Source organism: Pimephales promelas, chromosome 24 (assembly GCF_988280905.1).
Source record: "Pimephales promelas chromosome 24, fPimPro1.hap1.1, whole genome shotgun sequence".
In the NCBI taxonomy this organism is placed as follows: domain Eukaryota; kingdom Metazoa; phylum Chordata; class Actinopteri; order Cypriniformes; family Leuciscidae; genus Pimephales; species Pimephales promelas.
In genome coordinates, this window is record NC_142792.1 from 18,518,062 (window position 1) to 18,543,344 (window position 25,283).

Consider the following 25,283-nt stretch of genomic DNA (forward strand, 5'->3'; position numbering starts at 1 on the left):
ATATTACTGAGGGTAGAATTTATCAAGTCTCATGTGTCATTCCTTTAAAGGGATACTCCACTTTTTTTGGAAATAGGCTCATTTTACCACTCCCCCAGAGTTAAACAGTTGGGTTTTACCGTTTTCGAATGTATTCAGACGATTTTTTTTATATATTTAGAACAATATGAGTATACAGACAGTTTCTGGTCTCAATGACTTCCATAGTATATTTTTTTCCTACTATGGAAGTCAATGAGACCAAACTGTCTGGTTATTGACATTCTTCTAAATATCAGAAAATCGGCTGAATGGATTCAAAAACGGTAAAACTCAACTGTTTAACTCTGGGGGAGTGGTAAAATGAGCCTATTTCCAAAAAAAAAAAAGTGGAGTATCCTTTTAAAAACTCTCTGCTGTGATGTGAGGTTTACAGTAGGAGTTCCAGTGATCAGGGCTCATTGAGTTCTCAAGTCCTCACTTGACTCTGTGACTCTACAGTAGCGTTTCCATATGATCACACTTCTGCTATGCGATTTGCCTGCACACAAATCAAACAGTAGAAGGGAGTGCAGCACTGATAAGTCTTGGTTTGTTCAAGGCTTCTCCACTCCTTTAAACTGCAGGAGTTTTTAATAGATGTTATGACTTCATTGTCAAGATACTGTTGATTAAACTTCCAATATGTGGCCCAGAGCCACAAGACTCTGAAAACGGTCCATTTTTGGTCCATTGAACATTATAGTGAGGACAAAGGAAAAGGTAAAATGTGATCAGCAAAGTTGAGACCCAAATTCAAAGTCCCATCACCCACAAGGTCTCATTGAGCCAGTGAATGTGCAAAAAAGGCTAAATTGTGTGTGCAATTTGCCAATATCAATAGCACAGAGAAGAATGAAGCACTGCTCACACAGATGTTTATATCAAACGCAGCAGATTTCTGTTGGCCAACTTGAACCTGAGCCAAATCGGCGTGAATTGCACCAATTCCTATTGGATTTCGCCTGTGAAATGCATATATACATATATAGATAAATGCCATTGGTCAAGCAGTCACATATACTGCAGTCTGGAAGAAATCCAGTTTTGCTAGTATTTTTACAGTTTATGTTAAAATATGTATTTTTATGCAGTCAGTCACAATCCATTTCTTTCTTTATTGCAGTCATGCCTTCACCGCAGCACTTTGATGGTCATGCCATGGTTTCATGGGATAAGCTTGATATCACCATCGCTGTGCCCTGGTACATCGGCCTAATGTTCCGCACCAGACAGACCAGTGGAACCACGACCCTAATGCAGGTCAACGCTGGGGACACGTCTCAAATCAACCTTCTGGTAAGTGTACAAATGTTACACCGCACAATGTACCATTATATAGAGTAAATGTTTCATTTGAAACCATTTCCTCTAAGATAAGGGACAAGTATGTGCGGTTTGAAGTGCTTCTGGGAGAGGAGAAAGTGGCCACGCTGGATTTCCCGGAGGTCCGAGTGAACGACGGGGAATGGCATCACCTTCTCGTGGAGCTGAGGAGCAGCAAAGATGGGAAGGACATTAAGTACATGGCACAGGTGTTACTGGACTACGACATGTTCAAGGTCAGTCTTACAAGTCTTAACAAGTCCTTAAGATGAAACCTGTTTACTGACATCCTTGCATGTTTTACAGAAGTCAGCAGAGATTGGAAATGTTCTGCCTGGACTCAAGCTGACGAGTCTGTTCATCGGTGGGCTTCAGGGAGCGAGTAGCAGCGTCCAGCAGGGCTTTCAGGGATGCATGCAGGTGAGGCCATGGGAAAACCTTTGAATCTTTCACCTAGAATGAGACAGTAGCAGTTTCTTGGCAAAACAGCTAAACAGGAATTGGAAAAAAAAGGTAACGGTTCCATTTACAGTACAGTACTTACAGTGTACTTACCTAGAAAGTACTGGCTAATATAAGGTAAGTACATGGAACAGGGGTAGGTTTAGGGGTTGTACTAGTTATTACCCAGTAATTGTACAGTAGTTACTAAAATAAGTACATAGTATTTACATGGGTATTTGGATTGTAAAAGGAAGCGTTATCAAAAAAAAAAAATATACAAGTAATTGTTTTGTGTATAAAATGGGACCGAGTTGATTTTTTCAATTATTATTTTAGCTTGATAATTGTTAATGATTGAAACTAAGTTTACTACAAATCAATTAACATATTTACTGACATATTGCTTATTGAATAGACTTACTGATATAAATATTATAATTAAACTTTATTTGGAGTATGTCTTTAGTGCACAATACACATTTAATATAATAAATAAATGTGCTCACTATTAGTAAGGATAGTATGTGCTGTGTAAAATATCAGTCTTTGCAAGATATTTAAAGTATACTTGCAATAGTTCCACTTATCACAATCAAATATACTTAAAGGGATACTCCACTTTTTTTGGAAATAGTCTCATTTTACCACTCCCCCAGAGTTAAACAGTCGAGTTGTACCGTTTTCAAATGCATTAAGCCGATTTTCTGATATTTAGAAGAATATCGGTAACCAGACAGTTTCTGGTCTCATTGACTTCCATAGTATATTTTTTTCCTACTATGAAGGTCAATGAGACCAGAAACTGTCTGGTTACTGATATTCTTCTAAATATCAGAAAATCGGCTGAATGGATTCGAAAACGGTAAAACTCGACTGTTTAACTCTGGGGGAGTGGTAAAATGAGCCTATTTCCAAAAAAAAAGTGGAGTATCCCTTTAAGTATATCTTTAGTTGGACCTCAGCACTATTTCCGGATAACTAAAAGTGCATTAAGTACAAAATTAGTTGTTCCAGTTTAGCTGACTATTATATGTACCAATTTAGTATACCAAAAGTTTTTAGCATATTTAGCATAAAATAAATGTATTTCGAATCAATTTGAGTATATTTGTTGTTCACTGGGGAACATATCAATCTCCAACCAGAATAAATAAACAGAGCCTGAGGAATTATGATGACCTTTATGTGTGACCCTGAAGAAAACTGTCTGAAGTTCGCTACAAGTTTGCGCCATTATTTACCACCCCAAAAAAAGCACATTTTAAACCAGATGCTAATTTGTGCTGGTCTTGGTAGATTCACCCACTTGCCCTGTTTAGTACATCTGGTCATAAGTGTAAGGTGACTGACTGTATGTAAATGTGTCCCAGGGGGTCAGGATGGGGGAGACCGCCACCAACACAGCTAACATCAACATGCAGAAGGCGCTAAAGATCCACGTGGAGGAAGGCTGTGATGTGGCCAACCCCTGCGACTCCGACATCTGCCCCGAGAACAGCGACTGCACAGACGACTGGAACGCACACACCTGCACCTGTGACCCCGGTACTGACACCTGCATCACATTCCCTGCCATTGGACAGATGCATCTCATTTGAGTTCACACACGTTAATCAAATTCTCTTTCTGTCACTCACAGGTTTCTTTGGCAAAGATTGTGTTGATGCGTGTCACCTGAACCCGTGTGAGCATTTGTCCACGTGTGTCCGTAAGCCGAGCTCCTCTCACGGCTACACTTGCGAGTGCAGTCATGACTACTATGGACAGTACTGTGAAAACAAGTAAGTCGCTTCCCAGCGAACAGGAAACGTTCTCGGAACATTCTGGCAAGGTTCATTTGTTTATCGTTCGTTCATAGTTATCTGGTCTAACTACTCATTACTTGTTTCAAAACGTGAAACAATCAAAAAGTAGGCTAAAATTCTCATAAACATGTTTTAAAAACTAGACGTTTTGAACGTTCTGAGAACATCAAGAAATAATGGGAACATTATGAAAAAGTATTTAAAAAAATTGTTAGCTGGCTTGCTAGTCAAGTCTTTTGTCCTGGTTCAACTGGTCAAATTCAGTCATGTCTAATAATAGATCTTGCATGGGACATTTCTGCAGCGTCAGGTCTTGACAAACTAATTATATTCTGATAGTGACTGGCTGACTTTACATTACAGCTTACTTAATTTCAGGATGGATATGAAGCTGTTGCATTCTTAATGGTAATGAAACACTGCAATGAGTTTTTACAATAAAACTGTTTTTTTTTTTTCCAACTCTAACACATTGAAATTTCCAAAGTACTTCATGTTAACTTGGAGTTGAATTGAGATTGTCTTTGAGTCGAGATCATGACAATTGTGCAGTGTAGCAGTGTAAATGATTTGCATTATGGATGTCATCTTCATTCCAATGGTTTGTGTGGGTGTGTCTGTCATTGTGTTGGCTCTTCTCCACAAAGCGCCGGGTAAACAACACAATACACCGTCACAAGTCTGCACAAGATCCGCAGAATTGTCCTTTTCATCATAATCCCTTTTACTTTCATATTTAATCTGCTAAACACCTCTGATCAGCGATGAATTCCTGTCTCAGCAGTCACTCGTGGGACGTCTTTTCCTTTTGCTTCCTCTCTCACTCTGTTGACATGTCTGTCCCCTATTAGATTAAGACCCAAACACGCAGCTAGCACCTGATGTTGAGTTAATAAGCACCATGCGGCCCTGCAGTCTGCACTTTTTAAGGAGTTACAAAGAAAGGAATGTTTCCTCGCCTTCAGTGTCCTGAAATAAGTCAACAATGGAAATATACTGACCTACATCGGACCTTCTGCCGCACACTCACAAAACGGTTGCAATATCTTGGAAATGTGGCAGATTAGCACACATAATAGCATAATAACACACACTTGTCAAATTGCAAAGTGCAGTCCAGTGTTGGACATTAATGTGACCATGAAAGCACTCAAATGTGATAAATTATTAACATGGGCTTAGGCTTTTTCAATTTAGCTTTATTTGCCTAGCTTCTACCAAGTAAATGATGAATTTGCATTAAAATACACTGACTTTGATTGGATGCTCGGCGTTTGACGTTAACAACAGTGAATATGGCAAGCATTTCTCCTCTGATGTGTAAGCTGATGAACCTATTTATTTTGCTATTCCATTGTGTTTTATTATTTGCATTTTGCACAGTTTGGTGACTGTATTTTCTAAATCACCTGATTTCTGTGTAAAGCACAGGATAAACATGCACTTGTAGAAAAGTCCACGGCCACCCAAGAAAATGAGGTTCAAATTCGTTTACTTGGGCAGTTGGTCTATATTTGCTTGTGCAAACAGGCACAAGCCTGTTTCTCGCCAGTTTCCTGCCTTAACTGTTGTGTTATTGCTTATCGTCAAAAGTCTGCCTACCTACACATCTAATCTCTTGATCCCTACATCATGAAAAATCCTGCCTTTGATTGATGAATGGTTGATCTTCTTGATTTATTGATTCTCTGAGTGTAGAGATAGACACACATACATACTGCTATGAGCATGTAAGATAAGCTGTTATTGCTTTTAGCTCTAGGCAGGTGGAGCTGGGGAGGTCTAGTCCTGGCAGGTGGCGCTGGGGGAGATCTAGATCTAGGCAGGTGGAGCTGGGGGAGATCTAGTCCTGGCAGGTGGAGCTGGGGAGATCTAGGTCTTGCAAGTGTAGCTGGGGGAAATCTAGATCTTGCCAGGTGAAACTTGGGGAGATCTAGATCTTAGCAGGTGGAGCTGGGGGATATCAAGATCTTGCCAGGTGAAGCTGGGTAAGATCTAGATCTAAGCAGGTGGAGCTGGGGCAGATCTAGTTCTTTGCAGGTGGAGCTGGGGGAGATCTAGTTCTAGGCAGGTGGAGCTGGGGGAGATCTAGGTCTAAGCAGGTGGAACTGGGGAGATCAAGATCTTGGCAGGTGGAGCTGGGGGAGATCTAGGTCTAAGCAGGTGGAACTGGGGAGATCAAGATCTTGGCAGGTGGAGGTGGGGGAGATCTAGTTCTAGGCAGGTAGAGCTGGGGGAGATCTAGTTCTATGCAGGTGGAGCTGGGGGAGATCTAGTTCTAGGCAGGTGGAGCTGGGGGAGATCTAGGTCTAAGCAGGTGGAACTGGGGAGATCAAGATCTTGGCAGGTGGAACTGGGGAGATCTAGTTCTAGGCAGGTGGAGCTGGGGGAGATCTAGGTCTAAGCAGGTGGAACTGGGGGAGATCAAGATCTTGGCAGGTGGAGCTGGGGGAGATCTATTCTAGGCAGGTAGAGCTGGGGGAGATCTAGTTCTAGGCAGGTGGAGCTGGGGGAGATCTAGGCAGGTGGAGCTGGGGGAGATCTAGGCAGGTGGTGTTGGGGAGATCAAGATTTAAGCAGGTGGAGCTGGGGGAGATCTAGTTCTAGGCAGGTTGAGCTGGGGGAGATCTAGATCTAGGCAGGTGGTGTTGGGGAGATCAAAATTTAAGCAGGTTGAGCTGGGGGAGATCTAGTTTTAGGCAGGTTGAGCTGGGGGAGATCTAGTTCTAGGCAGGTGGAGCTGGGGGAGATCTAGATCTAAGCAGGTTGAGCTGGGGGAGATCTAGATCTAGTCAGGTGGAGCTGGGGGAGATCTAGATCTAGGCAGGTGGAGCTGGGGGAGATCTAGTTCTATGAGGTGTAGCTGGGGGAGATCTAGATCTAAGCAGGTGGAGCTGGGGGAGATCTAGAGCTAGTCAGGTGGAGCTGGGGGAGATCTAGTTCTAGGCAGGTGGAGCTGGGGGAAATCTAGTTCTAGGCAGGTGGTGTTGGGGGAGAACAAGATCTTCGCAGGTGGAGCTGGGGGAGATCTAGTTCTATGCAGGTGGAACTGGGGGAGACCTAGATCTAGGCAGGGGGTGTTGGGGGAGGTTGAGAGGTTCAGAGGTATTGATGCAGGACTAGCTTACAACAAACAATGAACCCGACTATTTCAATGTTGGGCAAGCAACAATCTCATTGGCTGCAAGATCAAAAGAGGCCAATCAGTCTTGCCAATCAGCTCAATTTCCTTTTTTTGTCATTATTATGACATTAAATGAAGGAGAAACATTTCTGTAGAATAGGTTCTGGACCTTCTTTTCACCCAAATTGTTCTTCTGTTCATATAATTTGTAATGAAAAACTTTTTATTATATGACAAAAGAATTCTAAAGAGATGCAATTTCACTGGTGGTCTCAGACTTTTTGGGCCCCACTGTAAATGAATGTCTTTTCTGCACACAGAGTGGAGAAACCCTGTCCTCGTGGTTGGTGGGGCAGCCCCATGTGCGGTCCTTGCAACTGTGATGTCATCAAAGGTTTTAACCCCGACTGCAACAAGACTACTGGAGAATGTCGCTGCAAGGTATGAAAATGGTATTTTTTTAACAACATTCACCCAAACTGCTCTGAGCCGTTCAGCCGGGACCTGCTATCCAAGTATTACAAAATGTCCCTTGACTATTGTGACAAAGTATCTCTTTCCCACAGGACAACTACTACCGACCGAAAGACGGTGATACCTGTTTCCCCTGTGACTGCTTCCATGTGGGTGCCACTTCACGCTCCTGCGACCCAGAGACAGGTCAATGCCCCTGCAAGCCAGGTGTGATTGGGAGACAGTGCAACCGCTGCGACAACCCCTTCTCTGAAGTGACCAACACGGGCTGTGAGGGTATGTATTCCCTCTAACATGCTTTGAGTTTAAATCAAAGATGTGGTAATGTGCATCTACACTAATGTAGTTCTAAGTGAGTATCGTAATGTTCCATATCTTCATCCTTCAGTTGTGTATGAGGGATGCCCAAAAGCCTTTGATGCTGGAATCTGGTGGCCCAGGACCAATTTTGGGCGTCCAGTTGCCATGAATTGCCCCAAGGGATCTATTGGTGAGTGCTGCAGGCCTTGTTATTGAATTGATTTGAATCTAAATGATCATATACAAACTAAAGAATATGTGATGATATTTTGGAAAATAAGAGTCTGTATTAATAAGGAATATCTTTGAAAAATTCATGGTGTTACAATTATAAGCAATAAAATGCTATATGTCATGTTTAACCAACAAAAAAATAAATAAATTCAAGACAACAATGAAACAGGAAATTATTTCAAAGAGAGGAGTTTTAAAGTCAGTATGTCTCTAAAAATATCAGATAATCAATTTTTTAATGAAATGACAAGGTTATTTCAGGCTGTCAAATGGTAAAACTTCAAGAAACATCACAATATTCATGATTCAAAAATCAATACATCTATTTACATTCACATTTGGCTGATGCATTTTTCCAAAGTGACTTCCAAGTATACTGTGTATCAGTTTATGCAATTTCCTGGGAACCTAACTCATGACCTTGGCATTATTATACTGTTGGTTATACTACCTGACATTTGATTTTGGTTTAGTTAGCTACAATGGTTTGTCTTTTAGTGTAAGACATTAAAAGGAAAAAAAAGAGTCTGAATCTTGTGCAAATGCCAGTGTTTTCAGTGTTTTTCTGTCGGTTGGCACTGCCCCACCCCACACTGACATTAGTCAGCTCTGTTAACAAAGAACTCTCATTGGCAGAACTATCCAGTTAGATCTTTTCATTGGTCGGGTAACCGAATGTTAATGAAGCCATTGTGGTACATGGCTTGGCATCGCTTGTATAGACACATTTACCAAAAAAAACGAGGTCTTGGTATGAGAAACTTCTGAAATTGTACTTTCAGTAAAAGCATTTAATATTTTTGTAATGTATTTTGTTATTAAAATGTATTTTATTTATTATATTATTCATCATATTGTTTTCTTACTGACCGTAGGTACTGCTGTTAGGCACTGCAGTGATGAGAAAGGCTGGCTTCCCCCTGAACTCTTCAACTGTACCACCATCACATTCTCCCACCTCAAGAAACTGGTACATCTAGCTGTTTTAATAATAATAAATCGATTTTAACGTACATATCATGGTTGTCATTATTGAAAAAGTTGAATTTACCTCTCTATCTGTCCTACTCTTGTTTATACCTCACCTCTTTCCGGTCAGAATGAGGAGTTGCATCGTAATGAATCCATAATGGACGGGCAGAAATCGAAGGACATCGCTCACATGTTACAAAACGCCACCGACCAGACCAGCTCCTTCTACGGCAACGACGTGAAGACGTCCTTCCAGCTCATTTCCTGGATCCTGCGCTATGAGAGCCAGCAACAGGGCTTTAACCTGGCCGCCATGCGCGACGCCAAATTTAACGAGGTTGGATTTACTTCTTCATCTCTACTGCTTTCTAAATACAATCTGCTTCAGTTCTAATACTTATTTGTGGTGTTTAAGACGAGAAGGATCAGTGTTACTTTTCCTCATACATCCAGTTCAGGGTTACATATACTGTATGAACAAACCCAACTATTGAACTTTATCACTCTCATAATACCTCAAATTATACAACTTGTGGAGAAGAGATGATTTAAAGGGTTAGTTCACCCAAAAATGAAAATTCTGTCAGTATTTACTCACCCTCATGTTGTTCCAACCCTGTAAGACCTTCGTTCATCTTCTGAACACAAATTAAGATATTTAAGATATTAAGATCACTCCTGCATACTAGTCCATAGGCTTCTTGAGGGAATGACTTGCTGTCCTCGACAAGTCATTAAAGACATCGTTAAAATAGTCCAAGTGACTACAGGGGCTCAATCTTAAGTTTATCAAACGACGAGAACACTTTTGTGCGCAAAAAACAACAAAAATAACGACTTTATTTCAACTATTCGTTTATTTCTCCCTCTGCGCGAGTCAGGTTACTAGTTTAATAGCGTAAGCTTCTGTTATTGTACGTCACACGTATCACACACATGACCAGCGTCGCCCAATAGTGAGCCTACGTGTGACGTCCCTTTTCGCAATCACACTACGTTAACTGACTACAGGCCCATGGAGAAGGAAGTGAATAGTTGAACTAAAGTCGTTATTTTTGTTTGTTTTTGCGCACAAAAAGTATTCTCGTCGTTTGATAAAGTTAAAATTGAGCCCCTGTAGTCACTTGGACTATTTTAACGATGTCTTTAATGACTTTTCGATGCGAGCAAAAGTCATTCCCTCAGAAAGCCTATGGACTAGTATGCAGGAGCGATCTTAATATCTTAAATATCTTAATTTGTGTTCCGAAGATGAACAAAGGTCTTACGGGGTTGGAACAACATGAGTAAATACTGACAGAATTTTCATTTTTGGGTGAACTAACCCTTTAAAAAAACAAAGAAATCTACACCGGACATATGCGGCATGTCGTGACGTGATTAAACAAGGTCCCATTATAATTAAAAGAGTTGTCTAGACTGGCAGTGCCCATTGCAGACATCGTAATATCCAAAATATCATAAATACTCAAGTTTTGAATTGTAACTGATACTTGCCAGGCACATCTTCTTCAGTGAATGTAAAAATGTATTTGCAAGTGTGTGAACCACATACTGTGACAACAACCTGAGCAACCGTGTGACGTCAACTTTTGCACATGCAAGCACTTTTTACCACTGTTTATTGCTATACCAATAATGGGATGTTGGGAGCATTTTCAATCGGTGTCTGCTGTGCTTGAAAAGAAAGAAAAACTCTGGCAGCCCAAAATTGTGAGCTTTGAGGTTTAGTGGATTAGTGTAAATAACACAGCATATAATGACTGATGTCATGAGAACGAAAACGCCCATGTTTAAAGTTGCTTATCTTGATACATGGTTTTAGGATAAGGATACTTTTAAGACCACATTCATTATGTCTCGTCTTGGCCCAGATTCGGACTTCTAATGGCTCTCACATCTCCAGAATGTTACCATATAATACTGAGGTATGCGTTTGAATGTTTCAGAACATAGTGAAGGCCGGCAGTGCGATCTTGGACGCCAGTAATAAAGAGCACTGGGACCAGATACAGAGAACAGAAGGAGGCACAGCGCATTTGCTGAGAAACTTTGAGGAATACGCCAACACTGTGGCTCAGAACATGAGGAAAACCTACCTGAAACCCTTCATCATTGTTACCGAGAACATGGGTGAGTTGAATTGATTAAATCAATTCAAATGCACTGTAGACCTTTCAAAGCAAACAGTAGGGTATTCCTGGATTTCAAAGTTTGGTTAAAAAGAGGCACACTTTGGATATGACGAAAAAGCAAGAGGACTCAATTAGAAAATTTAAAAAGGCTTTATTACTATGGCTTGGTCAAATCAACCATCACTGTAGACCTTATTGAGTAAATAGCTTTGAACACTGAACCTCAGTCTTTCTTTGACTCCTCAGTTTTTGCAGTGGATTATTTGGACGCCATTTCTCCAGATGAGGTCAAAATCCCTCGTTTCCAAACAACTGACCAGGAGTGTCCCAAAGACCTTAAGTCATCTGTTATTTTCCCGGAATTCAGCTTTAAACCTTCAGATCATAAAGGTAAAGCATACATTATAGTAACAGACACCGAGTTGTGATTTACTTAGAAATAGCTCAACTGTGAAATATCTTGTTCTGGTAGTTTCTCCTACAGATGATCCAGAATCTCAGGGAAGCTCTGATGAAGAGCATGATCAGGCTACAAACAAGAGGAAAAGGCACGCTGAGAGTTCTCCACCATTTCCTGTGGTTGCCGTCATCATCTATAAAACTCTAGGCCAGCTCCTACCAGAGCACTACGACCCCGACCGTCGGAGTCTCAGGTACAGAACGCCACTTTTTAGTGCTTATCCGGATGAATAGTACTTGTCCAAATATTTAGTCCTGGTGGCATTCCACAGTCAAACTCAGAAGATCCATTTAGCATGTCATCGCTGCCCGTTTTGTTTCCACAGGCTGCCAAACCGTCCAGTCATTAACACCCCCATCGTGAGCACAACTGTGTACAGTGAAGGCGAGCCGTTACACATTCCTCTGGAGCAACCAATCACGCTGGAATACAATCTTCTGGAGACGGAGGAGAGAACCAAACCTGTGTGTGTGTTCTGGAACCACTCTATCACGTGAGTCACAACCACAAGTCACTACAGATAATGCTTGTTATTTCAGTAATTTGTTGGTGTGTAGATGATTAATGTCTGTTAACTCTCTGTTTGTCAGTGTTGGTGGTACAGGCGGCTGGTCGTCCAAAGGATGTGACCTCATTTCCAGGAACCACACGCACATAAGCTGCCATTGCAATCACTTGACCAGCTTTGCCGTCCTTATGGACATCTCCAAGAGAGAGGTACTGTGGATAAAAGGCTTTTGGACTTTTGCTTTTGCTATGATCTTTTGGAAGCTTGCAAATGTTGATTGGTTGGACAGAAATCCAAAGATGTGTTCCAAAGATTAAGCCCAAATAAGAGTAAATGGGTGAACTATCCCTTTAAAAAAAAAAATCTGTTTGGTTTTTTGGCTTTTCTGAGTCTTTTATCGACTTTATCTCTCATTCTGTCAGCATGGTGATGTTCTTCCCCTGAAGATTGTCACCTACACCACAGTCTCCGCTTCTCTGCTGGCGCTCCTCCTCACCTTCATCCTGCTGGCCATCCTGCACAAACTACGCTCCAATCTCCACAGCATCCACAAGAACCTGGTGGCCGCCTTGTTCTTCTCCGAGCTGGTCTTCCTCATCGGAATCAACCAGACCGACAACCCGGTGAGGAACTGCAAAATACGGTCAAATGAAAGCGAGCAAGAACTCAAAAGCCCACACATGAAATTATAAGACTGGCTAGATGGGTTTGATCTTTCATCACGTTAAATCACAAGTGAGCATTTTGATAAATGTGGTTTGGTGTCTTCTCATCAAGAAAGTCTCAGCAATATCCAGAATGTAGATCCCCATTCTCAAATTCCACTAATTACTTTTCTTAAGTCTGTAATTAACAGCTGGATATAGTTGAGGTTTCTTTGACAAATGGCTGTGTGGTGGCTTTAATTTGGGGGTTTTGACAATCTATTACTGAGTAGAGAAGAGCTTTAATGGTTTAAATCCATTTATATGTGGTTTGACACTCTCTTTTTGGTGGATTACAGCATTTTATACTTCAGATTTGTATATAGATGCTGCAGCATGTGAAACAACAGAAGCTTTATACATGAAAATATGTTTGCAACACCACTCATGAATGGAAGATTTTTCTCATGGAGGCACCACTGGTGTCTGCTAGTACTAGGGGTCGATTTAGAGTTATACCCACACACTCTCACATTAGTTTAATATATGTGAGGTCTGGCTAAATGTCGGACACACTGTTTAGGTCTAACTCTGTAGAGAAGGCATGTATAGACCATTTTGTAAGATATAAACACTTCCTGTTTCAGTTTGTAACTGTTTTCTTTATTTCACATGTAAAGAAAACATCTTAAAGATGTTTGTTTAACTTTTTGATTCAGTTTTAAATGTTCTGTTGGTTGTATTTTATCCCAGCTTTATGTAGTGTTAAAAACTGAAACAGGAAGTGCTTCTGGACCAGTGTTGTTAACATCTTGCGAAATGGTCTATATGTACTTCAATCTTTAACATAATGTAGTAGCTAAGTGAAAAAGAAGGTATATGCTATTTACGCTTAATTTCTTTGGACCAAGTGTAAATAGTAACAAATTGGATCTTGTTTACTGCAAATAGTGATACATGCAGTTTTTCATGGCTTGAAAAATGCTAATTTTGCGCCTCCAAGTATAAATGTAAATAAATGTACACTTAAAGGAGTAGTTCACTTTTAAAAAAAACTTTTTCTGATAATTTACTCACCCCCATGTCATCCAAGAAGTCCATGTCTTTTTTTCTTCAGTCGAAAAGAAATTAAAGTTTTTGATGAAAACATTCCAGGATTTTTCTCCATATAATGGACTTTACTGGTAACCAAACGGTTCAAGAGCCAAAAGACAGTTTCAGTGCAAAATGCAAACTGTTCAAAGGGCTTTAAACGATTCCAGACGATGAATAAAGGTCTTATCAAGTGAAACGATCTCTCATTTAAAAAAAAAAATAACAAAGTTTACGTTTTTTAAGCTCAAATGGTCGCCTTGCACTGTTCTGTGATGCGCGTTCGTGACTCTCCTGTTCGAACTCGTTTATCAAAATGAACAAATCTTTTTTCGTGTCATTTAGTTCATTCAACGAACGAAATGAACGAATTGACTCGGGAAAAGGTTTGTTTATCTATACATCATGGTAGGATTTGTTGTGCAGCCTTAATTTTTTGCTAATATTTTGATTTTTACTATTTAATTTTTTTAATAATTTTATTGTATTTTTTGCTAATAGCATGTATTGCAATAATGAGAATATGCTCTCTCTCTCTCTCTCTGTAGTTTGTGTGTACAGTGATAGCCATCCTCCTGCACTACTTCTACATGTGCACCTTTGCCTGGACGTTTGTGGAGGGTTTGCACATTTACCGCATGCTCACAGAAGTCAGAAACATCAACCATGGCCACATGCGCTTCTACTACGCCATCGGCTGGGGGATCCCTGCTATTATTACAGGTCAGACACACACCTGTCTGTCTCTGTCTCTTCAGTCTATGCCCTAATTACTATTTCATGTTCATACAGTGCACCCGGCCTAACGTCGTTGCAGATTCATATTTGTACGCTCATGCACTCAACGAATGTCCATAATGTCGACATAGATACACACCTTCAGCTTATGAATTTTAGACTATTGGACATGTTTTTAATCCGCCACATTTATGTTGTCGGGCTTGGACTCGCCCCTTTCTTTAGGTGGGTGTGTGTTTGTGTGATCCCTGTGGGAATGAGACAGGACGCCATTGTCTTCATATTACTACCTCTCAGTCCCTCGCTCTTTCTTTTTCTGTTTTCTCTCCGATGGCTCCGCTCTCCATAATGGGTGTCACTTTCTCCACTGGCACATGCTCAAAGCAGTGAAAAAGCCCCTATCCTACAGATAATAGAGACTGACCCGACTCCTCTCTTCTCCTCCCAGCTCAATGAATACCTGCCTGCTTTATTTACTCCTTTCTGGAATGGTGCTGTGGACATGAATGATATGAAGACTTTTCCTGTTAATGGAGGAACCCAAACCATATCTGGAGACTAGAATATCTTAGAATATGAGTGAAACATAGGGGAGGCTTAGTAACCATCCACATAGAAACACTGACAACCACTCAGAATACATTAGAAACTGCATAGTAAAGCTCTAGCAACCAACATGGAACACTCTAAAAACCACTAAGAACACATTAGTAATTGTAGAATATCCTAGAAATCCCTAGCAATGATGACTAAGGGCTCAATAGCAACAGGCTTAAAATTTCAGAATACCTTAGCAACCACATAATGTTGCAAGACTATAGAAACCACCCAGAACACCCTGATATCCACATTGCTAAATGGCTTAGAACAGCTGCTATACATTAATATCACATAGCAAAAAAAAAAAAAAAAAAGCAATATGCTATTAACCAAGGAGAGCACCCTAGCAATCACCTACACTAGCAACGCCCTGAAACACTGCTGTATTTACATAGAAATATCTTAAAATACAACACTCCCAACAACTGCGTCACAACACTTGGAACACCTTAGTAACTGCAAACTTAGATCACCTTAGCAACCACATACAATAGCAAGCACCCTGAACAATGTGGCATTCACATGTTAAAGAACAATCCCATAAACTTAGCAACAACATTGCAAAAAAACCATAAAACCATGCAGAACACATTAGTAACTGCATAGCAAAGCCCTAACAACCACCTAGAATACCCTAGCAACCATGTAACAATTACTCAGGACACCATATCAACACCTTAGCAATTCCCTACAGTAGCAACACCCTAGCAACCACCCTGCATGCTGTGGCATAATTAACTGCATAGAACTGCCTTAACAACAACCTAAAAACCATAGAAACCTCGTAGCAGTTATTCGGGACACCTTAGCAACCACCTACAGTAGCAACACCCAAGCAAGATGTTAAAAAAAAAAAAAACACAAACAGTGTAAACTGCATATCAACACCTTAGGAACCACTAAGCAACACCCCTATAAATTACTTGGAACAACCAAATAACAACGCCATGAAATACTGCTGTATTTACATGGAAATATCTTAAAATACAACACTCCAAACAACTTAACTGCTTCGCAACACTTGGAGCACCTTAGTAACTGCAAACTTAGATCACCTTAGCCACCACCTACAATAGCAACCACCCTGAACAATGTGGCAGTCACATGTTAAAAAACACTCCCATAAACTTAACAACATGCAAAAAACTATAAAACCACTCAGAGGACATTAGTAACTGCATAGCAAAGCCCTAACAACCACCTAGAATACCCTAGCAACCATGTAACAATTATTTAGGACACCATATCAACACCTTAGAAATCCCCTACAGTAGCAACACCCTAGCAACCACCCTGAACACTGTGGCATTCACATGTTAAAAAAAAACACTCCCAAAAACTTAGTAACATCATTGCAAAAAAAAACAACAACCAAAAAACAACAACACTCAGAACACATTATTAACTGCATAGCAAAGCCTTAACAACAACCTAAAAACACTAGAAACCTCGTAGCAGTTACTCGGGACACCTTAGCAACCACCTACAGTCGCAACACCCAAGCAGGGTGTTAAAAAAATACAGAGTAAACTGCATATCAACACCTTAGGAACCACTAAGCAACACCCCAATAAATAACTTGGAACAACCAAATAACAACGCCCTGAAACACTGCTGTATATACATAGAAATATCTTAAAATACAACACTCTCAACAACTTAACTGCTTCGCAACACTTGGAGCACCTTAGTAACTGCAAACTTAGATCACTTTAGCAACCACCTACAATAGCAACCACCCTGAACAAGGTGGCATTCACACGTTAAAAAAAAAAACACTCCCATAAACTTAGCAACATGCAAAAAACTATAAAACCACACAGAACACATTAGTAACTACATAGAAAAGCCCTAACAACCACATAGAATACCCTAGAAACCATGTAACAATTACTCAGGACACCATATCAACACCTTAGCAGTCCCCTACAGTAGCAACACCCTAGCAACCACCTTGAACGCTGTGGCATTCACATGTTAAAAACACACTCCCATAAACTTAGCAACATGCAAAAAACTATAAAACCACCCAGAACACATTAGTAACTACATAGCAAAGCCCTAACAACCACATAGAATACCCTAGCAACCATGTAACAATTACTTCAGGGCACCATATCAACACCTTAGAAATCTCCTTAAAGTAGCAACACCCTAGCAACCACTCTGAATGATGTGGCAGTCACATGTTAAAAAAAAACCACACCCAAAAACTTACTAACATCATTGCAAAAAAACAGCTCAGAACACATTAACTGCATAGCAAAGCCTTAACAACCCTAGAAACCTCGTAGCAGTCACTCGAGACACCTTAGCAACCGCCTACAGAAGCAACACCCAAGCAAGGTGTAAAAAACAAAACTACAAACAGCGTAAACTGCGTATCAACACCTTAGTAACCACTAAGCAACACCCCTATAAATTACTTGGAACAACCAAATAACAACGCCGTGAAAACCACCCTCAAAATCTTAGCACATTGGTTTACCTTGATTTTGCTAAGTAAGGCATATTTTGTTAATCCTGTCTGAAAAATGAGTCCTAATCCTAACTCTACCCCTAAAATTAGAGGGTAATGATAGGTGAATAACACTGATAGAACCTAGAACCTCCTCACCCTGGTTGTAAGCCTAAACTTGACATAAACTGTAAGCTTGTCCCTCAAATCTAACTGTTTGATTGGAATGTTGATCCAGGGTCAACAAAGATGTGCTAAAATCACGTTCACCGGCAGGACGGCAGAAAGCAAGTTTTACAGACCAAAGCATGTTATCTTAACATGCTTTTGGTGTTAATGTCCCATCAGGTTTGGCTGTGGGTTTGGATCCTCAGGGATATGGAAACCCTGACTTCTGTTGGCTGTCTGTCCACGACACCCTCATCTGGAGTTTTGCCGGACCCATTGGTGTAGTGGTTCTGGTAAGTCATCTATAGATCATTCTAACTATCAGTCTCATGTAATTCTCTACCTGCATTAACTGCTTGAATGTTAAACGATCTCTTCAACAGGTCAACGTTGTTATCTTCGTGCTGGCAGCCAAGGCGTCGTGTGGGCGTAGACAACGTTCTCATGAGAAGTCTGGGGTCATGTAAGACGTTGTTATCCTGTTCCTTGAGAGCATTTACTGAGGATTGTTTTATAAAGTATAGTGGTGCTCATTGTGGTTTGTTTTCGCATGCGCTCCAGTCCTGCTATGCGGATGGCCTTCTTACTCCTGTTGCTCATTAGCGCCACCTGGGTGCTGGGTTTAATGGCTGTTAACAGTGATGTCATGACCTTCCACTATCTGTTTGCCATCTTCAGCTGTCTGCAGGTAACAGTCACACTCTTTCTGAAAAAAGGGAAATAAGGAAAGCATCACTATGGCCCGGTTTTACGAACAATTTCCAAAAATGAAAATTAGCCCCTGATTTACTCATCCTAGGTGTATATGACATTCTTTCAGAAGAATACAATCAGAGTTATGCTAAAAAAATGTTTATAATGGCAGTGAATACATATTTTGAAAAATGACAAAAGCACGCAACACGTAAAACAAAAATAACTAACACTGTTTCTGTGTTTCAGGGCATATTCATTTTCTTCTTCCACATCGTGTTCAATAAAGAGGTGAGGAAACATCTGAAGAACGTTTTCACGGGAAAGAAACAGTTATCCGATGAGTCCAGCACCACACGCACCACCCTACTGACGGTAAGTTTCTGCCACACATATAAATGATTCAGTATTTATCCATGAATTATCCTTAAAGGGATACTCCACTGATATTTAGAAGAATATCAGTAACCAGACAGTTTCTGGTCTCATTGACTTCCATAGTATATTTGTTTTCCTACTATGGAAGTCAATGAGACCAGAAACTGTCTGGTTACTGATATTCTTCTAAATATCAGAAAACCAGCTGAATGGATTCGAAAACAGTAAAACTCAACTGTTTAACTCTGGGGGAGTGGTAAAATGAGCCTATTTCCAAAAAAAGTGGAGTATCCCTTTAATGCATCTGATAGAATCAGCTGTTAGAATCAGATTGAATGTCAATTTGTCTATGTAGCAAATGAATAACCAAATCATTTCAATTATGGAATTTGCAAGCAATAAGAAAGTAATTTAATATATATTAAAGGTGCAATACCTAAGATTTTTGCATTCAAATATCCCAAAATCACAAGGCTAGTGTTATATATTTAGTTATGATGATAACTCACAATATTCCAAATGTTTCAAACAATGTTTAAATCGCGAGAAAATTTAGATTTTAACCAAGGAAACGGGGCGTATGAGCAGGGGTGAGCTGGGAGTCGCCAGTCAATCGCGTCATATCCGCTTACCTCGGTTTCCGCTCGTACTACGTGTAGTCCTGGACAAATGCGGTAGTTGTAGTTGTGCGTTAGCGTCTATCAAGCAACAAACGTCAGCTTGTTTCGCACATTTGTTATGGAATGGAGCACAATTACTCTTTTCATTTATTCTCGGAATGTGAACTGTTGGCTGTAAAGGGGGTCGCACACCGGACGAGAAGCGCCGCGCCACGTTTAGGACAACTCCACAGCATCGAACACCGGACGCGCACTTTCTCATCAGTGTATGGCCAGGAATATTATGTTTAATGACAGAAAATGAAGATAATGTCTGCTCTATGTTATGATTGTACTGTACAATTAAATACAATCGTTGCTGAGTTTGCATTCTGAAAACTTTACCTCAGAATCAGATCATCCTCAGTGAATTGAGAATCTCACCTGAAAAATCTAATAATAACATCAGCAATTGTCATTCAAGCAGCTGATTTCTGTAAATGACTGCAAAACTAAATGCATATTGCAGCATAGGGCGAAGTCAGGATCCATTAGCAACGATTTGAGACAAAAATAATTAAAATTTTATATAAAACTATGTAAATGGCGCTCTGTGGCGCAGCAGGATTTTGAACACGGTCCTGAGGCGTTGTTGCTGGGCGCCGCGGACAGACGCCGAATGGCGCCGCCGGTATGTATACACTTATAGATAATAATGTTTTCGAATTTTAAAGATGTGGCGCGACGCGGCGCTGCAGCTTCTCGTCCAGTGTCCTTAACGTTAATTTTGTGAAACTGTAGCTGTGGTTACTTACACGACATGAAAAGATGTGTCAAATGTACATTAAATTGATTTTTTATTTTTATAAAGTTACCAAGGAGGACCAGCCACGTCAACTCCTTGCAAGAGACCTGCCCCTTCAAACCCTCTCCACCATAGCTTCGTCCAGTAACATCTGTGATAACTAATTTACTTTTAAACCTGACTTTTCTTGCGGTTATTTCAGTTTAATGAAAAACAAGCATGTCATTAAACGCAACGTTTATAGAAATCGAACTTTACCTCATCCATGACAACTAATTTTCGATTCCCGTCTGACTGATTTATCCACGGTGGAGTTGAAAACAACAGTTCCCATCATTCCGCGTTCCTCCACGTCGTCATCAAGCAAAGCCGTTGTTGTTGTTTTGAATGTAGCGCCCTCTAGCGGCATCTAAATCTTAGGTATTGCAGCTTTAAAGGAAGAAGCTATTAAGTGGTCTGGCATTTGGAAATGTATTATTTTGCTTGATTTACAGTACTGTGCTCTTCCTCTGTGTTTAGCGTACCCTGAACTGTAATAACACATACATGGAGGACGGCGCGCTGTTCCGCTCAGGCATCGGCGAGTCGACGGTGTCTCTGGAGAGCACAGTCAGGTCAGCTAAGAGTCACAGCAGCTACCTTATTTACACGCACAGGTAACACGCTACTGCTTGGGCAATATGTAACTTTTCACTTTCTCTTTCTGTCCGACTTGACATTTCCCAATAGTTTTTTAATTGACTCTTCTCTTTTCATGTGCATGAGCAAACGTGCATGACTTCTGCTTTGCAGTGCTGCGATAATGTACACAAACTCTAACCTGTCCCTGCACGTACATCCATGAATGGTGTGTGTTAACATCCGTCTCATTGTATACACTGAACACGACCTTGTGACATCTCAAATGCTGTGTATAAGATTCAGTTCATTGGTCATTTCCAAAGCACTTATTATTATGTGTAAATTAGGGCTGTTAAACGATTAATCGCGAATAATCGCGATTAATCGCATCCAAAATAAAAGTTTGTGTTTACGTAATATATGTGGGTGCACTGTGTATAATTATTGTATTATTTTATTTATATTTAAGAAATATTTTAATGTATATACTCTAAATAGATTAATATATAATTTATATTATGTATATTTTATTTATAAATAATATTTTTTTCTTAAATATACATGCATGTGTGTGTATTTATATATATATACAAAATAATTATATACAGTGCACCCACATATATTATGTGAACACAAACTTTTATTTTGGATGCGATTAATCGCGATTAATCGCTTGACAGCCCTAATCGCATCCAAAATAAAAGTTTGTGTTTACATGATATGTGTGTGTGTGCTGTGTATAATTATTTTGTATATATAAATACATATGCATGCATGTATATAGTTAAGAATTATTTGCACGTAAATACTATATATATAAACACATAATCTATATTATATATAAATATAAATATTTTATGGATCAATAACACATTTTCTTAAATATATACGTGCATGTGTGTGTATTTATATATACAAAATAATTATACACAGCACACACAATTATGTAAACACAAACTTTTATTTTGGATGCGATTAATCGCAATTAATCTTTGCACAGCCCTAGTGTCAATTATATGAATTTGCTGACAGGATTCAGTATTATGATGTATCTTTTAAGAACACCTCCCTGCAAGCTTGTTGCTAGCATTGCATACTAGCAGAATGACCTCAAAATTAACGACATATTTCATAGTTTAAATTTTGAAATAACAAAATTTTGGTCAGCACGAAAAATGGTCCAATGAACCGTTCGGTTCAAAAATGCGTACCGAAAACCGAACCGAACGGTTCAATACGAATACATGTATCGTTTCACCCCTAATATGCAAGTATATATACATCTACTGTATATATCAAAAGCTAGTCGTATCTTGGGCGTGCAAATGAGTGAAATTTTAGGAGTTTAGATGCAATTTTATGAACCTATAACAAAAGTTTGAGCAAGTCAACACAGCCTGGTTGGTCATATGTGGGACATTTTTCATTTTATTTTTCACTCGAATCTAATCTCACTGTGTAGAGGTCATGTGAGGGGCATCCGTCTTGTATCTCCCTCATTCTCCTTCTTTCACTCCTACACAGGGATGAATTGGGTCAGAAGCCCAGTGTTTCATCTGGAAACGCTAAAGCCGGACTCACCGACATTGACGGCTCACTCTTCCATAACGGCACTAAAGCAGATGGTATGAGAAATCTTTACCAAGCCAGCACTGATATATACTATAACGCCTGTTATCCACATGTAGACTAGGGTAGTGTGACATCTATATTGTTGATAACATTTCTTAGCTTCCCTATGTATCCTTAAACAAACTGTTGAGAGTGATGCAAGGTCGTGTGTATTCAGACTCCGATTCGGACAGCGAGCTCTCTGTAGACGAACACAGCAGCTCGTACGCCTCCTCTCACTCGTCCGACAGCGAGGATGAAGACATGGACATGAAGCCAAAGTGGAATAATGAGAGACAACCACTACACAGCACTCCAAAGGGTGCAAAAGATGGTATTTCTCTTTTACATTCAATATGGACATTATAAATTGATGGATGTATTGACCTGTCAAATAACATTAAACCCCGTTTTTTTTGTGTCGCAGTGGACACGGTGTCCAATCATGTCAAGCCTTACTGGCCGATTGAAACCATGACAGCCAGTGACAGTGAAGATCCCGGAGGGGCAGAGAGACTCAAAGTGGAGACGAAAGTTAATGTGGAGCTCCATCAGGAAAATAAACTCAATCACATCGGAGAGACAACTCAGGACAAAGACCACCCAACACCCTCCGTTCAAGCCAACAGCAACCACCAGCCTGAACAGAGAAAAGGTGTGGAAAATCAACACTTTTATTAACTGTAAAACAGCAGTTGAGCAGGGATTTTTGAAAGATTAATCAAAAATCAATAAATAGATAAATTAACCCTCTGGGCAATTTTACGTTTTGAATTTTTTTACTTTTTTGCTTCATCGGAATATGACGACACTTGGTTACTTTTGGCTCATTAGCTATGTGAACACAAACAATCACGGACATGATTCGGATATGTTAAATGGTCAAACAAGGTCACACTTGGCTCCCTTGCGGTCAAAAATGGTAATGAATGGTAAATACGAAAAAAACTCTAAGAATCTTTTGGTGGTGCAAACTACAAATCAGCCACTTCACATGAAAAAAAGTGCACAGCAAACAAGATGTATTGCTAACCATTGCTTATTTTGTTAGATTTTTTTAATTATCAAATTCTGCGTAACAAATAGGCTTTCCATGTGTTCCCTTTCTAACAAAATTGTAATGTTTGATTGTAATCAAAATGCAAAACCTGATACTTATCTAAAAAAAACAACAACTTTATAATAAGGTTCATTAATTAACAATTGTAAATGAATTAACAATGAGTAATACATTTATTCATCTTTGTTAATGGTAATAAAAATACAGATGTTCATTGTTTGTTCATGCTAGTTGACAGTGGATTAATTAATGCTAACAAATACAACTGTTGATTTTAATGTATTAGAAAATACATTTTTAATAACATTTAATGCAAGACTATTTTTATCCAATGTGGTTCAATCAAAGATGTTTTTGTACTTGATTTGCGAGCATTAATCATTTGGGTTTCTCTTAAGGATGCACGATATATCGGCCAGCATATCGGTATCGGCCGATATATGTTCATTTTTAATGTTTTCGTTATCGGCCTGGAAATAAAATGTGGCCAATATATTAAAGCCGATAAATAATGTATTATTCCCTTCAGCTGAGACACTTGTTGAGAACTGTTTATGTTTTTGAATTTCTTGAAATATGATTGAAATCTCTTGAAAAAATGAAAATCTGGTTCGGGACAACATGTGCAGCGCAAATCTGTCATATCGACTGGAGAACATCATTATAATTGTGCCCTTGTGCTCATGGATTTAATTGTGAGACTTTTGTTTTGTAATCAGGCTCTCAAAATTAGATAAAAATTTGGATTTAAGTTTATCGGCCGATATATCGGTTATCGGCTTTCAAATATAAAGAATTATCGGTTATCGGCCAAAATTTTCATATCGGTGCATCCCTACTCTGGTGCTCTAGTTCCCAAAACACAACTATTTTCACTGGTGATGTTTAATGATGTTGAAATTAATATTAATCAAGATTAATAAATGATGTTGAAGTATTGTTCATGTTAACTAAGGTAGTTAACTAATGTTACACAAGTGTTACACGATACAATATCTGAACCTTGACAAAAAACTATCTTTTAGAATGTGTAGATATATATCTAAATGCAAAATTAAGAAATAAAATTAAGAAATTATGTTTAAAAATGGCAACCCAAAAGCCACTCTATAAATTTATACAGGGAGCTATAAAGTTTTTATTTTTTTTTAACGCCTCTGGATGGCGTTAATCTTATTCTCTGGCGTATTCTCACTTTAAAAAAAAAGATTTTAAACGTATTCACTCTATTTTAATGTGAAATATTGAATTTATTGAAAAAAGAATTTAATAAATATTTGCACTGCGTCGAAAAATTCGAAATAATAATTCGAAAAATTCGAAATAATATATAATAAGAAAAATATATTACATTGATTTTCAAGACTCCGGTCACTTTTGACCGAGAAGGAGGCAAATGTGACTCCTAAACAAAGAGGCTTAAGAAAAGATTCTACATGCAGTTTATACTAATATCCTCATGTACTTTCTTCTCATAGGTATTTTGAAGAATAAGATCACATATCCTCCTCCGCTGACAGACAAAAACATGAAAAACAAACTTCGGGAGAAGTTATCGGACTACAATCCCCCCACCATCTCCTCCAGAGCTCCCTCTTTAGCTTCTAATGACGGGGGCAATGGCAACATCATCAAGCCCCCCCACCGACCGCCCGTCCCACCGCGAGAACAGCAGAACGGCATGGCCATGAATCTAAAACCAGTGACCGTCAACGGCGGCAACCACTCAGACTCGGAGTAAGACGCTCTTTCACACTCCACCTCTCTTCACCCAAACCTATCTTCTGTTATCTGTGTTTTTTTCTTATTATTTGTTTGGTTTCGATTCCAAAAATAAAGGCGGTACAGTAATGGATTATCAATTGTGACACGCTATATTGTTGCGTCACTATATATAATATAACATAAAATCAATATTCTTTACCGTGCATGTTTAAACCGTAATGACATCACCGAACGATACTGAACAAAGGCTGGTATTACATTTTCGACAGATATTTCTAGATTATAGGTGTT

At 39.5% G+C, this 25,283-nt stretch overlaps 1 protein-coding gene and 1 long non-coding RNA gene across 7 annotated transcripts in view; one reads left to right on the plus strand and one right to left on the minus strand.

Moving 5' to 3' along the window:
* The window catches only part of LOC120477097 (uncharacterized), a 283,701-nt gene that overhangs the window by 128,459 nt on the left and 129,959 nt on the right, over positions 1 to 25,283 (minus strand). The window lies entirely within an intron of this gene.
* The window catches only part of celsr1a (cadherin EGF LAG seven-pass G-type receptor 1a), a 103,343-nt gene that overhangs the window by 76,869 nt on the left and 1,191 nt on the right, over positions 1 to 25,283 (plus strand). For 4 of the 6 annotated variants that reach the window (XM_039668493.2, XM_039668491.2, XM_039668492.2 and 1 more), the window contains 26 exons: positions 1,145 to 1,317; positions 1,395 to 1,580; positions 1,651 to 1,764; positions 3,159 to 3,333; positions 3,428 to 3,569; positions 7,038 to 7,158; positions 7,284 to 7,467; positions 7,580 to 7,681; positions 8,601 to 8,695; positions 8,825 to 9,034; positions 10,647 to 10,830; positions 11,079 to 11,222; positions 11,305 to 11,485; positions 11,618 to 11,785; positions 11,883 to 12,009; positions 12,223 to 12,423; positions 14,085 to 14,259; positions 17,681 to 17,793; positions 17,884 to 17,963; positions 18,062 to 18,188; positions 18,443 to 18,568; positions 20,495 to 20,631; positions 22,121 to 22,221; positions 22,386 to 22,541; positions 22,635 to 22,862; positions 24,746 to 25,004. In XM_039668493.2, coding sequence (XP_039524427.2) covers positions 1,145 to 1,317; positions 1,395 to 1,580; positions 1,651 to 1,764; positions 3,159 to 3,333; positions 3,428 to 3,569; positions 7,038 to 7,158; positions 7,284 to 7,467; positions 7,580 to 7,681; positions 8,601 to 8,695; positions 8,825 to 9,034; positions 10,647 to 10,830; positions 11,079 to 11,222; positions 11,305 to 11,485; positions 11,618 to 11,785; positions 11,883 to 12,009; positions 12,223 to 12,423; positions 14,085 to 14,259; positions 17,681 to 17,793; positions 17,884 to 17,963; positions 18,062 to 18,188; positions 18,443 to 18,568; positions 20,495 to 20,631; positions 22,121 to 22,221; positions 22,386 to 22,541; positions 22,635 to 22,862; positions 24,746 to 25,004 — 4,009 coding nt within the window. The remainder of the gene's footprint in view (positions 1 to 1,144; positions 1,318 to 1,394; positions 1,581 to 1,650; positions 1,765 to 3,158; positions 3,334 to 3,427; positions 3,570 to 7,037; positions 7,159 to 7,283; positions 7,468 to 7,579; positions 7,682 to 8,600; positions 8,696 to 8,824; positions 9,035 to 10,646; positions 10,831 to 11,078; positions 11,223 to 11,304; positions 11,486 to 11,617; positions 11,786 to 11,882; positions 12,010 to 12,222; positions 12,424 to 14,084; positions 14,260 to 17,680; positions 17,794 to 17,883; positions 17,964 to 18,061; positions 18,189 to 18,442; positions 18,569 to 20,494; positions 20,632 to 22,120; positions 22,222 to 22,385; positions 22,542 to 22,634; positions 22,863 to 24,745; positions 25,005 to 25,283) is intronic. The other 2 variants (XM_039668494.2, XM_089127149.1) reach the window with 1 other exon arrangement.